This window comes from Lucilia sericata, unplaced genomic scaffold (genome assembly GCF_015586225.1).
Source record: "Lucilia sericata isolate MDLA Ls3-8-SP2 unplaced genomic scaffold, ASM1558622v1 Contig002804F_arrow, whole genome shotgun sequence".
NCBI lineage: Eukaryota > Metazoa > Arthropoda > Insecta > Diptera > Calliphoridae > Lucilia > Lucilia sericata.
In genome coordinates this window covers 4,226-19,717 of record NW_023996506.1, presented here as the reverse complement: position 1 = coordinate 19,717, position 15,492 = coordinate 4,226, and the positions used below count along the sequence as shown (strand labels likewise).

Sequence of the window (15,492 nt, the reverse complement as noted above, 5' to 3'; positions counted from 1 at the left end):
ATGGCGAACTTGCATATATCTACCATATCGAATGGAAAACACATATTTCCTACTTCCACTAAGATTATTTTGCTTGGAAACTCATATTGGAAACATTTGTATGTGTGGGGAGGGAGTTTAATGTAAGTGTGGCAGACAGGTGTTTCATGAAGTGATGTATGCATTGTAACACTTCCAAAGCACAGTGTTTTGAGTGTAAATTACTCGAGTGTAACATTTAAGAGGCATAGAAAAACAAAAACATCACAAGAAGTTTTGATGGCAGTTGTTACTACGAGTATGTGGAAAATAAAGTAAAACAAAATTAGTATTTCGTAAATTAAAAAGGGGAAGGAGGTAATAGCAGTAGCAGAGTTACAATTGGAAGCAACTGGTAGGTCTGTTTTTATTTCTTAAATTTACAATTTTCTTGAGTAATAACTTGGCAAATTTTGAAAATCATTTACAGTCTTGACGGATATTTCAAACGTAACGGTTCAAAATTCGCCTATAAACGTAGACAACAACAAGGATATTAGAAAGTTGGATAACATACATACATACAAACATTGGATATTTTTACACTATTTAATAAGGATATTTTTGGTTAAAACTATAATAAACAAATATAACTGATAAAAGTTTCGAAACAAAATTTTATGAAATTTTATGAAAAAAAAAGTTTGAATACAATTTAGTAAAAAGTGTGTTGAAAGTGAATTTATTGTTATATAAATGTATAAAGGCAGAAAATTTATGCAACAACTAATGGCTAATTAGCCCAGTTAATAATTTGTGTTTTTGGAGTTTCCATTTAAAATTTCCAACAAAACATGCAAACAATATTATTTTTTGATGTGGTAATAACTATTAATTAAGTGAAATTAAGAAATTTTTAATAAACAAATTTAATTAGAAATTAATTAAACAATTACAATAAGGATATAAAGGATAAATTTTAAATTTTATAACAAAACTTTTAAGAAAGAAAACAATCAATATCAACATTTCCTATGAATGGTTTTGGATTTACAAAAAATATGCAAACAATTTATTAAAGTGGTAATAATAAAAAAAAATTACAAAAACAAATATTTACACAATTTCCTTTAACAAATATTTAAAACAAAATTCATATAAAAAATAATTACAATAATTAAATACTACATTAAAATCTTCATTAAAAGCTAAAGAAAATTATTAATAATAACTTAAAAACTAAATAATTTTTTAAAGAAAAATTACAAAATAATTTACAAGCGAAAATAAAAAATGTAAAATATTTTGAAATAAAAATTGTAAAATTTTAAGAATTTGTTGTAACTAGTGTGCTTCCCCATTGCATCGCCTGTAATTTTGATAGCCGTGACCATGGACTAGTCTATGGTCAATTGTGGTCGACTATAATATAGTCGATGGTCTTGATAACAGTCTACACGATATTATATAGACTATAATCAAGTCTAGCTGCTAGTCCCGTGAAAATTTAGTTCAGACGATAGTCTTGTCGATTAGTCTATAGTCTAAATTTAGTATAGACGATAGTCTAGTCTATAGTCTAGTCTATAGTCTAGTCTATAGTCTAGTCTATAGTCTAGTCTATAGTCTAGTCTATAGTCTAGTCTATAGTCTAGTCTATAGTCTAGTCTATAGTCTAGTCTATAGTCTAGTCTATAGTCTAGTCTATAGTCTAGTCTATAGTCTAGTCTATAGTCTAGTCTATAGTCTAGTCTATAGTCTAGTCTATAGTCTAGTCTATAGTCTAGTCTATAGTCTAGTCTATAGTCTAGTCTATAGTCTAGTCTATAGTCTAGTCTATAGTCTAGTCTATAGTCTAGTCTATCTAGTCTATAGTCTAGTCTATAGTCTAGTCTATAGTCTAGTCTATAGTCTAGTCTATAGTCTAGTCTATAGTCTAGTCTATAGTCTAGTCTATAGTCTAGTCTATAGTCTAGTCTATAGTCTAGTCTATAGTCTAGTCTAGTCTATATTCTAGTCTAGTCTATAGTCTAGTCTATAATCTAGTCCATAGTCTAGTCTATAGTCTAGTCTATAGTCTAGTCTATAGTCTAGTCTATAGTCTAGTCTATAGTCTAGTCTATAGTCTAGTCTATAGTCTAGTCTATAGTCTAGTCTATAGTCTAGTCTATAGTCTAGTCTATAGTCTAGTCTATAGTCTAGTCTATAGTCTAGTCTATAGTCTAGTCTATAGTCTAGTCTATAGTCTAGTCTATAGTCTAGTCTATGTCTAGTCTAGTCTATAGTCTAGTCTATAGTCTAGTCTATAGTCTAGTCTATAGTCTAGTCTATAGTCCAGTCTATAGTCTAGTCTATAGTCTAGTCTATAGTCTAGTCTATAGTCTAGTCTATAGTCTAGTCTATAATCTAGTCTATAGTCTAGTCTATAGTCTAGTCTATAGTCTAGTCTATAGTCTAGTCTATAGTCTAGTCTATAGTCTAGTCTATAGTCTAGTCTATAGTCTAGTCTATAGTCTAGTCTATAGTCTAGTCTATAGTCTAGTCTATAGTCTAGCCTATAGTCTAGTCTATAGTCTAGTCTATAGTCTAGTCTATAGTCTAGTCTATAGTCTAGTCTATAGTCTAGCCTATAGTCTAGCCTATAGTCTATAGTCTAGTCTATAGTCTAGTCTATAGTCTAGTCTATAGTCTAGTCTATAGTCTAGTCTATAGTCTATAGTCTAGTCTATAGTCTAGTCTATAGTCTAGTCTATGGTCTAGTCTATAGTCTAGTCTATAGTCTAGTCTATAGTCTAGTCTATAGTCTAGTCTATAGTCTAGTCTATAGTCTTGTCTATAGTCTGGTCTATAGTCTAGTCTATAGTCTAGTCTATAGTCTGGTCTATAGTCTAGTCTATAGTCTAGTCTATAGTCTAGTCTATAGTCTAGTCTATAGTCTAGTCTATAGTCTAGTCTATAGTCTAGTCTACAGACTATAGTCTAATCTATAGCATAGTATATAGTCTAGTCGATAGCAGTTTGTGGTTTATGGTCTAGTCTACAGTCCAGTTCATAGTTTAGTCTATAGTCTAGTTTATAGTCTAATCTATAGTCTAATCTATCGTCCAGTCTACAGACTATAGTCCAATTTATAGTGTAGTATATAGTTTTGTCGATAGCACAGTTTTTTGTCTAGTAGATAGTCTGGACTATAGTCACTCTATTATCTAGTTTGTAGTCTAGTTTATATTCTGGTTTATGGTCCATTCTACAGTCCAGTCTATAGTAGAGTTTATATTCTAGTATATAATCCAGTTCATAGTCTTGTCTGGGGTCTAGTCTAGTCTATAGTCTAGCTTATATTGCATTATATAGTCTAGTCTATAAACTCGACTACAGCCATAGTCGCGACTACAGTCTATTAAATAGTCGTGACAATGGACTAGTCTTTGGTCTCAACTATAATATAGTCTAGTCTATAGTCTAGCCTATAGTCTAGTATATAGTCAAGTCTATAGTGTAGTCTATTGTATAGTCTATATTCTCGACTACTATCTATGAATGGTCTCGACTATGGTCGATAGTCCCTACAGTAGTCTTTTAAAGCTTCCTTAAACGTTTTAATTTTCTAAATTTCTTGTGTTTGTTAATGAAAAACTTAAATAATGTAATTAAAGTATAAAATTAAAATATTCTAAATAAAAATTAATTTATTTACTTGTTCAAAAACCATATAAAAACCGTTTAGTAAAAAGAACTAACGTTATAGCAATTAATGTGTCAATTGACAGACTGTCTCTTCGTCAGTCAGACTAACTAAATAATAACATAATTAAATCATAGTGAATATTAAGTGAAATGTTCTAGATAGAGAAACAATGTAAAAAATTATAACATAAAAAGACATTTCAAAAAGAACTAAAACTAAAATCTAGATTAAAGAAAATATAGATTTTTGTAAGTTTTTTTTTTTAAGATTTTGAAATATGAAAAAAAGTAAAAAGACATTTAGATGCGGTACAGAAGCAAATTTTGTAGAAAATTGTTACACCAAATGGAAAAAAAAATGTTTTACTTATTTTTTATACGTAGGTGGTTAAATAAATAGACTATACTATAGACTTGTCCATATAGAAGATTATGGACTAGACTATTGACTAATGTAAAGACTAGACTATATATTAAACTATGGATTTGGCTACAGATAAGACTTTAGACTAGAATATAGACTAGACTATAGACAAGATTATAAACAATCATGACTATAGTATGATTGTAAACTTGTCTAAAGCTAGACAATAGGCTATATTCAAGGCTTAGAAGCGATTATATTAACTATTGCTCAGAAATTTTCAAAACCATCCACGTAAAAAAGAAAATCCAAATATAACAACTAACAAACGTATTGCCAACAATTGTACGCTAATGTTATTACAATGACGAACAAAACACGACAATAATTTCAAGGTTCGTTAGATGCAATCGTAAGCATTTTTTGTAATTTAACGAGTATTTATTCGGTACAAAGAACGGAACTTGATATTACGATTTTGATACCAATACAACTAAACCAACAACCCACACATGCCCAATTGATGCACACACTTGGAAAAACATCATCGATTGCAAAATATTTTTTTTACAAAAAATATAAAACAACAATAACTTCAACACCCAGAGACTAGTTACTTACCTAATTATTTATGAACAACAAACAAAAACTTTCAAAAAATGTTTCATTGTACGTTCAATATTTTAAGATGCATATAGTAGTAAGTCATCGTTTGTATGTACTTCTATACGAGTGTATGTAGAGAAGTCTCCTTGATTTAGACAAAATATAGACTAGACTATAGACTAGACTATAGACTAGACTATAGACTAGACTATAGACTAGACTATAGACTAGACTATAGACTAGACTATAGACTAGACTATAGACTATACTATAGACTAGACTATAGACTATACTATAGACTATACTATAGACTAGACTATAGACTAGACTATAGACTAGACTATAGACTAGACTATAGACTAGACTATAGACTAGACTATAGACTAGACTAGACTAGACTATAGACTAGACTATAGACTAGACTATAGACTAGACTATAGACTAGACTATAGACTAGACTATAGACTAGACTATAGACTAGACTATAGACTAGACTATAGACTAGACTATAGACTAGACTATAGACTAGACTATAGACTAGACTATAGACTAGACTATAGACTAGACTATAGAGTAGACTATAGACTAGACTATAGACTAGACTATAGACTAGACTATAGACTAGACTATAGACTAGACTATAGACTATACTATAGACCAGACTACAGACTAGACTATAGACTAGACCATAGACTAGACTATAGACTAGCTATAGACTAGACTGTAGACTAGACTATAGACTAGACTATAGACTAGACTGTAGACTAGACTGTAGACGAGATTATAGACTAGACTATAGAGTAGACTATAGACTAGACTATAGACTAGACTATAGAGTAGACTATAGAGTAGACTATAGACTAGACTATAGACTAGACAATAGAATAGACTAGACTATAGACTAGACTACTATAGACTAGACTATAGACTAGACTACTATAGACTAGACTACTATAGACTAGACTACTATAGACTAGACTACTATAGACTAGACTACTATAGACTAGAGTACTATAGACTAGACTACTATAGACTAGACTACTATAGACTAGACTACTATAGACTAGACTACTATAGACTAGACTACTATAGACTAGACTACTATAGACTAGACTACTATAGACTAGACTACTATAGACCAGACTACTATAGACTAGACTACTATAGACTAGACTATAGACTAGACTACTATAGACTAGACTACTATAGACCAGACTACTATAGACCAGACTACTATAGACCAGACTACTATAGACCAGACTACTATAGACTAGACTACTATAGACAAGACTATAGACTAGACTACTATAGACTAGACTATAGACTAGACTGCTATAGACTAGACTACTATAGACTAGACTACTATAGACTAGACTACTATAGACTAGACTATAGACTGGACTACTATAGACTAGACTACTATAAACTAGACTACTATAGACTAGACTACTATAGACTAGACTACTATAGGCTAGACTACTATAGACTAGACTACTATAGACTAGACTACTATAGACTAGACTACTATAGACCAGACTACTATAGACTAGACTACTATAGACTAGACTACTATAGACCAGACTACTATAGACTAGACTACTATAGACTAGACTACTATAAACTAGACTACTATAAACTAGACTACTATAGACTAGACTACTATAGACTAGACTACTATAGACTAGACTACTATAGACTAGACTACTATAGACCAGACTACTATAGACTAGACTACTATAAACTAGACTACTATATACTAGACTACTATAGACTAGACTACTATAGACTAGACTACTATAGGCTAGACTACTATAGACTAGACTACCATAGACTAGACTACTATAGACTAGACTACTATAGACTAGACTACTATAGACTAGACTACTATAGACTAGACTACTATAGACTAGACTACTATAGACTAGACTACTATAGACTAGACTAAACTAAAGACTAAATTATAGACCCCACATAATACAGAGATCGCCTTTGTTTGAATCCCCATTTTAAACTGACCTCGTACATAGTTGCGCATGCTCATTTGTTGTTGTTATGGTTGTTATATTTTCTATTTGTATTCGAATTAAAAAACAACAAAATACGATATTTCAACATAGATGTTGTTTAATATTTGATTTTACAACAATTGAGGAATCAAAGACGCTTCCTTCACTTAACTGAACAACAACAATGGCAACAACTCTATTACATGATATAACAACAACTACAAACAACTTCTACTATAGAGAAGAAGTAAATAGAAATTTATGAAGCGTTTTCTTGTTTGCTATTGTTGTTCAATGACACTGTTTTTCATCATCCATTTTGCCATGAAACCAAAACAAAAACGAGATTTATGTAGTATTTCATTTCCAAACTTTAAGTTTAAGAAAATTTTCTTTGATTTCATCATAAATTTATAGTTTTCATATTTTTTTTTTTTTTTATTTTCAGACAAAATGTTGAAATTTTTATGTGATTTTATTGGCCAAATGACTTTCAGATAGAAGAAGCTTTCGTGCAATCATGAAAAGGAGACGTAGTTTACGTTCAACCCGGACCCAAAGTCTGTGGTTAGATTTCGTTTATAATTTTCTGTTTTATTGTTGGATTTTAAGTTATCTAATAGTGGATGTTAATGCCGAGGTCGGCATAGGTTGTCCACCATCTGAAGCCATACTACCATGTCGTTGTTCATTGAGGGGCAAGGAAATACAAATATGGTAAGTTTTTTTCTGGGAATCATCAGAATCAGACCAGTCTATAGTCGGGGCTATAGACCAGTCTATAGTCGGTTCTTAGACCAGTCTATAGTCAGGACTATAAACCAGTCTATAGTCAGGACTGTAGACCAGTCTATAGTCAGGACTATAGACCAGTCTATAGTCAGGACTATAGACCAGTCTATACTTGAGATTATAGACCAGTCTATAGTTGAGACTATAGACTAGTCTATAGTTGAGACTATAAAGCAGTCTATAATTGGGACTATAGACTGTCTGTAGACCAGACTATAGTCAGGACTATAAACTGTCTGTAGACCAGTCTATAGTCAGGACTATAGACCAGTCTATAGTAAAGACTATAGACGAGTCTATATTCAGGACTATAGACGAGTCTATATTCAGGACTATAGACGAGTCTATATTCAGGACTATAGACCAGTCTAAAGTCGGAATTATTGACCAGTCTATAGCCAGAACTATTGATCGGTCTATAGCCAGGACTATAGACCAGTCTATAGGCAGGACTATAGACAAGTATATAGTCATGACTATAGATAAGTATATTGTCAGGACTATAGACAAGTATATAGTCAGGACTATAGACAAGTATTTAATCAGGGCTATAGACCAGTCTATAGTCAGGACTATAGACCAGTCTATACTTGAGATTATAGACCAGTCTATAGTTGAGACTATAGACCAGTCTATAGTCAGGACTATAGACCAGTCTATACTTGAGATTATAGACCAGTCTATAGTTGAGACTATAGACTAGTCTATAGTTGAGACTATAAAGCAGTCTATAATTGGGACTATAGACTGTCTGTAGACCAGTCTATAGACTGTCTGTAGACCAGTCTATAGTCAGGACTATAGACCAGTCTATAGTAAAGACTATAGACGAGTCTATATTCAGGACTATAGACCAGTCTAAAGTCGGAATTATTGACCAGTCTATAGCCAGAACTATTGATCAGTCTATAGCCAGGACTATAGACCAGTCTATAGGCAGGACTATAGACAAGTATATAGGCATGATTATAGATAAGTATATTGTCAGGACTATAGACAAGTATATAGTCAGGACTATAGACAAGTATTTAGTCAAGGCTATAGACCAGTCTATAGTCAGGACTATAGACAAGTCTATACTTGAGATTATAGACCAGTCTATAGTTGAGACTATAGACCAGTCTATAGTCAGGACTATAGACCAGTCTATACTTGAGATTATAGACCAGTCTATGGTTGAGACTATAGACTAGTCTATAGTTGAGACTATAAAGCAGTCTATAATTGGGACTATAGACTGTCTGTAGACCAGTCTATAGTCAGGACTATAGACCAGTCTATAGTAAAGACTATAGACGAGTCTATATTCAGGACTATACCCCAGTCTAAAGTCGGAATTATTGACCAGTCTATAGCCAGAACTATTGATCAGTCTATAGCCAGGACTATAGACCAGTCTATAGGCAGGACTATAGACAAGTATATAGTCATGACTATAGATAAGTATATTGTCAGGACTATAGACAAGTATATAGTCAGGACTATAGACAAGTATTTAGTCAGGGCTATAGACCAGACTGTAGTCAGGACTATAGACAAGTATATAGTCAGGACTATAGACAAGTAAATAGTCAGGACTATAGATCAGTCTATAGTCAGGACTATGGACAAATCCATAGTCAGGACTATAGACCAATCAATAGTCATGACAATAGACCAGTCTATAATCAGCACTATAAATCAGTTTAATTTCGGGTTTAAAGTCCATTCTAAAGTCTGATCTATAGACCAGTCTATAGTCTGGGCTTGACACCAGACTGGACTATTTTCCTTCCAACTGACATCTCTTGTTTCCTCTTTTTTCTTTTAGGTGTTCCCACAGTAACTTACCCCAAATAATGGATGGGATTAAAGCAGTCGAACGAAATATTAAAGGAGCCATTGATGAATTAGTGCTTGAAAATAATCAGTTACCAGCCCTACCGGGACGTTTCTTTGGCTCCCTACAAATTGTACGGCTAATGTTGCGTTACAATAGCATTGAAAGGGTCTCGAATGGTTGGCTCAATGAATTGGAAAATTCTTTAGTGGAAATTTATATTGTAGAGCCACAGTTGAGAAGTATACCCGTAGAAAGTCTAAATGGCATGATAAATATGGTGGCTATAACCATACAAAGTGATGAACTTAAACATTTGCCCGATTTCTCGGGTCTATTGAGTTTAACGTATTTAAGTGTACAAAGTAAATCGTTAACCGAATTGCAACCGCATTGGTTTAGACATTTGCCGAAATTACAAAATATACACTTGACGGGCGGCGAACATTTAAATCGTTTGGAAAATGGTCTATTTGATGGTCTTATATCGTTAAAGAATTTAGATTTAAGTAGAAATGGTATTAGTTGGATACATTTAAGAGCTTTGAGTAGATTGCCGAATTTGGTGAGTTTGAAATTGTCCTACAATCAAATCAGTGATGTGGGTATGATAGGACGTATTATAAAGGATTTGGAGAATTTGAAAAAGTTACGCTTGGATCACAATATCATTAATATTATAGAGGATGGCTCTTTTGTGGACTTGCCTCACTTGAGTGAATTGCATTTGAACGATAATCGTATTACCGAATTGGAATATGGTGCTTTTTTGCGTACACCCATGTTGAAAACGATTTACTTGCATAATAATCATATCAAAAGGATTCATCCGGAATCGTTTTTGCAGGCCTCAGGCAGTGGTGTGGAAACTATGTATTTGTATAACAATGAAATAGAACATGTGTCAGAGTTGAGATCTTTACTGGAGGCTTTGCCCGCTTTGAAATTCTTAGATATAAGTAATAATTTTTTGCGAGATATACACTTTGGTGCTTTGCGCGGTCATGGTACTCTGGAACAGTTGCATGTGAATAATAATCTTTTGAGAAATATCGAAAGAGATGCTTTAATGGCCATGCCCGCTTTAAGGGAGTTGCGTTTGAGAAACAATAGTTTATCACATGAATTGCCTATGCCATTTTGGAATTTACCCGGTTTAAAGGGTTTAGATTTGTCGGCTAATAATTTTCGTTCTGTGGACTCCTTTCTCTTGGCTGGTTTACCCTCTTTAAGGCGTTTGGATTTAAGTGAAAATGGTTTAAATAAACTGGATCCTACCACCTTTATACACAATGCCATGTTGGAAACTTTAAATATATCGGCCAATGAACTGGTGCTGCTGCATCCCGCTACATTTCGTAATTTGGATCGTTTATTTGAGGTCGACTGTAGTTTTAATCAATTATTGGAAATTATACCAGGATTACCAAAAATTGTGGAACGTATTTCAGTGCGCGGCAATTTCATTTCCAATCTTCCACAATTGTCTAGTAAAACTTTGAATTTACCGAATTTAAGAATGTTGGACTTGAGTCTAAACCGTTTGGAACATTTACCCAAATATGCTTTTCAGGGTACGGTGCAATTAAGGGTTCTCAGTTTGGCCAATAATCGTTTAAGAACTCTGGATGATACCGCCTTTATAGGGGCCTATCGTTTAGAATTGCTACATTTACAGGAGAACCAATTAATGAACATAGATGAACGCTGCTTGCTACCTTTGTCGGAGTTAAGGAATCTCAATTTACATGCCAATAAATTATCGCTCATAACCGATAATTTATTTTCCAACAACAGCAAATTGGAACAATTGGATTTATCGCATAACAATATACGTTCCATAGCGCCAGCGGCATTTGAATCACAAAAATCTTTAGAATATTTAGATTTATCGGGCAATTCCCTTAATGATATGTCCATTTCTTTGGCCAACTTAATAAATTTAAAAGATATAGACCTCAGCTACAATCAAATCTCCCATATACATAGTGAAGTGGTATCGGCTTGGCGCCAGGTGATTGAAATACGCTTATCGAATAATTTAATTACGGAGCTAAAACATGGCTCTTTTCGTAATTTGCTGAAATTACAATATCTCGATTTGTCTAGTAATGAAATAAGTGTGGTAGAACCGGGCGCTTTGAAAAATCTACCAGATCTACAAGAATTCGTTTTGGCCGACAATAAGCTAAGCGAGCTAAAAGATCATGTCTTTGAGGATTTACCCAATTTATTGGCCTCTCACTTTCAGTATAACAATCTACGTTTTATATCGTCGGAAAGCTTTTTTAACTCACCCTCTATGGTTTTTTTGAATCTATCGAATAATCATTTTCGTAATATGGAAAATATTGGTTTGCGTACCATGCGTAATCTGGAAGTATTGGATTTATCGACTAATGCCGTTAAAATGGTGTCGACAATGCCTTTGAAATCGTTAAATTGGTTGGTGGAACTAAAAATGGATAACAATGAAATATGTAAAATTCAAGTGAGTTTAAATCATTGATATTCTATGATGAGATCATAATTGTGAATTCAATTGCAGGGTTCTCCATTTGAAACGATGCCCCGCCTAAGAGTTTTATCTATGCGTAATAATCGTTTGCGCACGATTAAAGAGAGAACATTTCGTAATCTGAGAGGCAATATAGCCATCATTGATATGGATGGTAAGTTAAAGATCGTTTTGTAAATCTAAACAAACGATCATTATGATTTCAATTAAATTTCAATTGTATTAAAAGGAAGTATTGCTGAGTTTATTTTTTAATTTGAGGTCCAAATAGGTCCAACTGGATCGATGCCAGATTTCCTCAAAGTAGGGAACCCAGCGATTGGACTATAGAACAGTCTACAGTGTGTACTATAGCATAGTGTATAGTCTGGAATATAGAACAGTCTATAGTCTGCAGTTTGTACTGTAGAAAAGTCGATAGTTTGGACTATAGAACAGTCTATAGTCTGGACTATAGAACAGTCTATAGTCTGGACTATAGAACAGTCTATAGTCTGGAATATAGAAAAGTCTACAGTCTATATACTGGTCTATAGAACTGTCCACAGTCTGGACTATAGAACAGTATACAGTCTGGACTATGAAACTGTCTACAGTCTGGACTATAGAACAGTCTACAGCCTGGACTATAGAACAGTCTATAGTCTGGACTATAAAACAGTCTACAGTCTGGACTATAGAATAGTCTATAGTCTGAAGTATAGAACAGTCTACAGTCTGGCCTATACAACAGTCTACAGTCAGGACTATAGAACAGTCTATAATATGGACTATACAAAGATCTACAGACTGGGCTATAGAAAATTCTATACCCTGGATTATGGAAAAATCCATAGTCTGGACTATAGACCAGAGAACAGACTATAGAACATTCTATAGTCTGTAGTATAGAACATTCTATAGTCTGGACAATAGAACTGTCTATATGCTGGACTATAGAACAGTCTATAGGCTGGACAATAGAACAGCCTATAGGCTGGACTATACAACATTCTTTAGGCTGTATTGTAGATCAGTCTATAAGCTGAAATATGGAACAGTCTATAGAAAGGACTATAGCACAGTCTATGACCGGTACTAAAGAACAGTCTATAGTCTGTACTCTAAGTATATGGAATTTTATTGAAATCATATTAAACGTTTATGGATCGCTAAAGGTCTGAACATTCTTCAAAATTTTTTCAATTTTAATTTCTTCCCTAGGCAATCCCATAGATTGTTCCTGCGAAATGCAATGGCTTTCGGTATGGCTGCAGGAAACGAATTTTCCCTATCCCGGACCCAAATGTCAAGATGGCCGTCTCTTAAGAATGTCGCGCATTGATAAAAGCTTATGCAACAGTTATGGCGATAACAATCCGCGAAATGGTGGTGCTTACAGTGAGAGTGAGGGGGCAAATCACTTACCGCTACTCAACGAACATGGTGATATATTTCAAAGGGATTTGCGCGATGAATATAGTGAGGAATGTGAAGCCTATGAAACGCCCATCGCTGAAAGACCTCTGGCCGGGGAAAGTGAATATTTCTACGATCAATATGTTGACTATCCACCTGGCAATGAGACGGTGGGGTCTCAACAACAACATGAACATTCCTCTTCAAATACACACATTGAGATGAGTAATACTGTTCTAAATCTGAGCAAAAAACCGGTAGTTGCTACACCAATTAGTCCAAATATAGATTTGAACAATACAATTTTGAATACCAACTATTTCAAAAAGAAACCTGGCTCCCCATACTCCTCTTCTTCTCCATTTACCTTTTTTGGTTATCCCATACCAAGTTTGAGTTTGGGTAGATTTTTTGGAGCCAATCAAAGGGGTCGCAAGGATAGAGGTGATTATGGCAGTACTGCCGCATCGACTACTATAACCACTACTAGTGAAATGCCGGCTACCCATCGTATGCATACCGGTTCGGGTAAAGTGCGCATGTATCAGCCCAATAGTGCTGAGTTTGAGAAATATCTTAAGGATAAGAAGGATGAGACAGCGGAAGATTCTCAATATGCCGATGCTAATGGCCGTAAACGATTCATGGAAATAGCCTCAGACGAAACCTCGGCTAGTTCGGAAAATCCTTCGAGTGTTTTCAAAACAGGCTTTCGGTTGCCAACTAGTGTAGAGAGAGGTGGTTTTAAGCCCATAGTACCGGAAAATAATGGTGGTTTTATGCCGGTACATGATCCCTCTAAAAGGAGAGGCATAGTTGAGGTGGTGGCTTCCTCCTCTGCAAAAATTGATAAAACAAATCGTTTAAATCAAGACTATGAAAAGTCGTTGAATAGTTTTAAGCAAAAAATCCCAATAACAACTACTGAGTCCACTATGAGTGAAGAAATAGAATCACAAACCTACTACGTGACAGAAGCATCTACAGAAGAAACTACAACTTATCGGCCCATATTACGCAACTCCTTAAATAGCACACCTAAACCTTCTACGCCGCTATCTAAACCTTTTACCACAACAACAACTACGACAACAACTACAACAATGCGCCCTCCCACAACTACTACAGTAGTCAGTACAACACCTAAAGATTCATATGAAACTGAACTATACGATGACGATCTGGAGGCCCAATCAGTGGGTATGTTAAAACCCCCACCTCTTATACAGACCACAACATCTGAAACCATATTGTTAATACCACCACCCGAAGAATTAGTTGAACAAATCAAAAGACAATCCTGGATCCATACTACACCCAAACAGGACTCCCAAGAATCCCATAATTATCTCACAACCCTAACAACAACAACAAGTACCACTACTCGCACTATCCCAACACCAGATCCCAAAATTTTTACCACAACCACTACAATACCAATACCTTATCTACCGCGTCCAGGTGGAGCTGCCCGTTCAACTATAACCAAAGTCTATACACCACAAACCTTAAATCAACACCTACCCACAGCTGAAGAATATCAGAGGACAACACCCAGTCTAACTACGAAATCGTATCAAACCGAAGAACCTCAACTAACGGCAAATGCTCAAAAACGTGATGACACTATCGATCGCAAAGATGGCATGGACTGGTATTATGAGAGTTTTAAGAAAACTCGTACAAGTGGTTCGATAAAACCGGTTTTTAGTGACACCAGCTCTTTGAGAAGTTCAGCAGTTAGGGGAAGTTTATCTTATATTTATCTAGTTTTAATATATTTGAGTGTATTTAGTTTAAGAAATTATTGAAAGATATATACATAAATACAAAAATGTACTAAATTAATCTATCAGTTTTAAGATTTTTAAATATTAAATTATTGATATAACGACAAAAAGTAGTTTAAAAGAAAAATATGGGTTTTATTTAGGTAAACTAAATTGGGTTATTAATATTATAGTAATGGTCATTTATAGTGTAACTCAATAGCAGCTCTAGTAATTGGATGCTTCCTGTAGGTTAGTTGTTATTGTTATAGTTGTCATGGAATCGAGATAGTACGTTCAATTATCGATAACATAGGCTCACCTCTTTTCAAACCAACTATATAATTTACTAATTGCTCTATTTTAGCCGATTGTTCCCTAATTTATATTGAACTCGTATAGTTTAGAACAAGGGCCGCATAATTCTTTTTGATAAAGTAGAAGTCGCTAAAATTAATTTATTTTTATCCTTAACCAGTTCACCAGTTTTCTAGAAACAAACGTCAATCCCATTCCTCAGTCAGCCCAGTCGCAACTTTTTCCGCTGACATCACAACAGCGCATAACAGGGCGAT

General features: G+C 34.1%; 1 protein-coding gene across 2 annotated transcripts; it reads left to right on the top strand.

Annotated features, from left to right (window-relative positions):
* Window positions 1-464: 464 nt before the first annotated feature.
* On the top strand, window positions 465-15,029 carry LOC119614347 (protein artichoke). Of its 2 annotated transcripts, none has more exons than XM_037970483.1 (5): window positions 465-839; window positions 7,070-7,338; window positions 9,224-11,723; window positions 11,781-11,904; window positions 12,954-15,029. In XM_037970483.1, the coding sequence occupies exons 2-5, from the start codon at window positions 7,142-7,144 to the stop codon at window positions 14,957-14,959; spliced, it is 4,827 nt and encodes a 1,608-aa protein (XP_037826411.1). In that variant the 5' UTR covers window positions 465-839; window positions 7,070-7,141; the 3' UTR covers window positions 14,960-15,029. The 2 variants fall into 2 exon arrangements, with proteins under 2 accessions (XP_037826411.1, XP_037826410.1); XM_037970482.1 differs by having other exon boundaries at window positions 465-1,041.
* The last annotated feature ends 463 nt before the right edge of the window (window positions 15,030-15,492 follow it).

Excerpts from the sequence above, each read along its gene's own strand:
- LOC119614347 (XM_037970483.1), top strand. The coding sequence starts at position 7,142 with ATGAAAAGGAGACGTAGTTTACGTTCAACCCGGACCCAAAGTCTGTGG. Across the intron at positions 7,339-9,223 it reads GGCAAGGAAATACAAATATG|GTGTTCCCACAGTAACTTAC; the intron begins GTAAGTTTTTTT and ends TTTTTCTTTTAG. Across the intron at positions 11,724-11,780 it reads ATGAAATATGTAAAATTCAA|GGTTCTCCATTTGAAACGAT; the intron begins GTGAGTTTAAAT and ends ATTCAATTGCAG.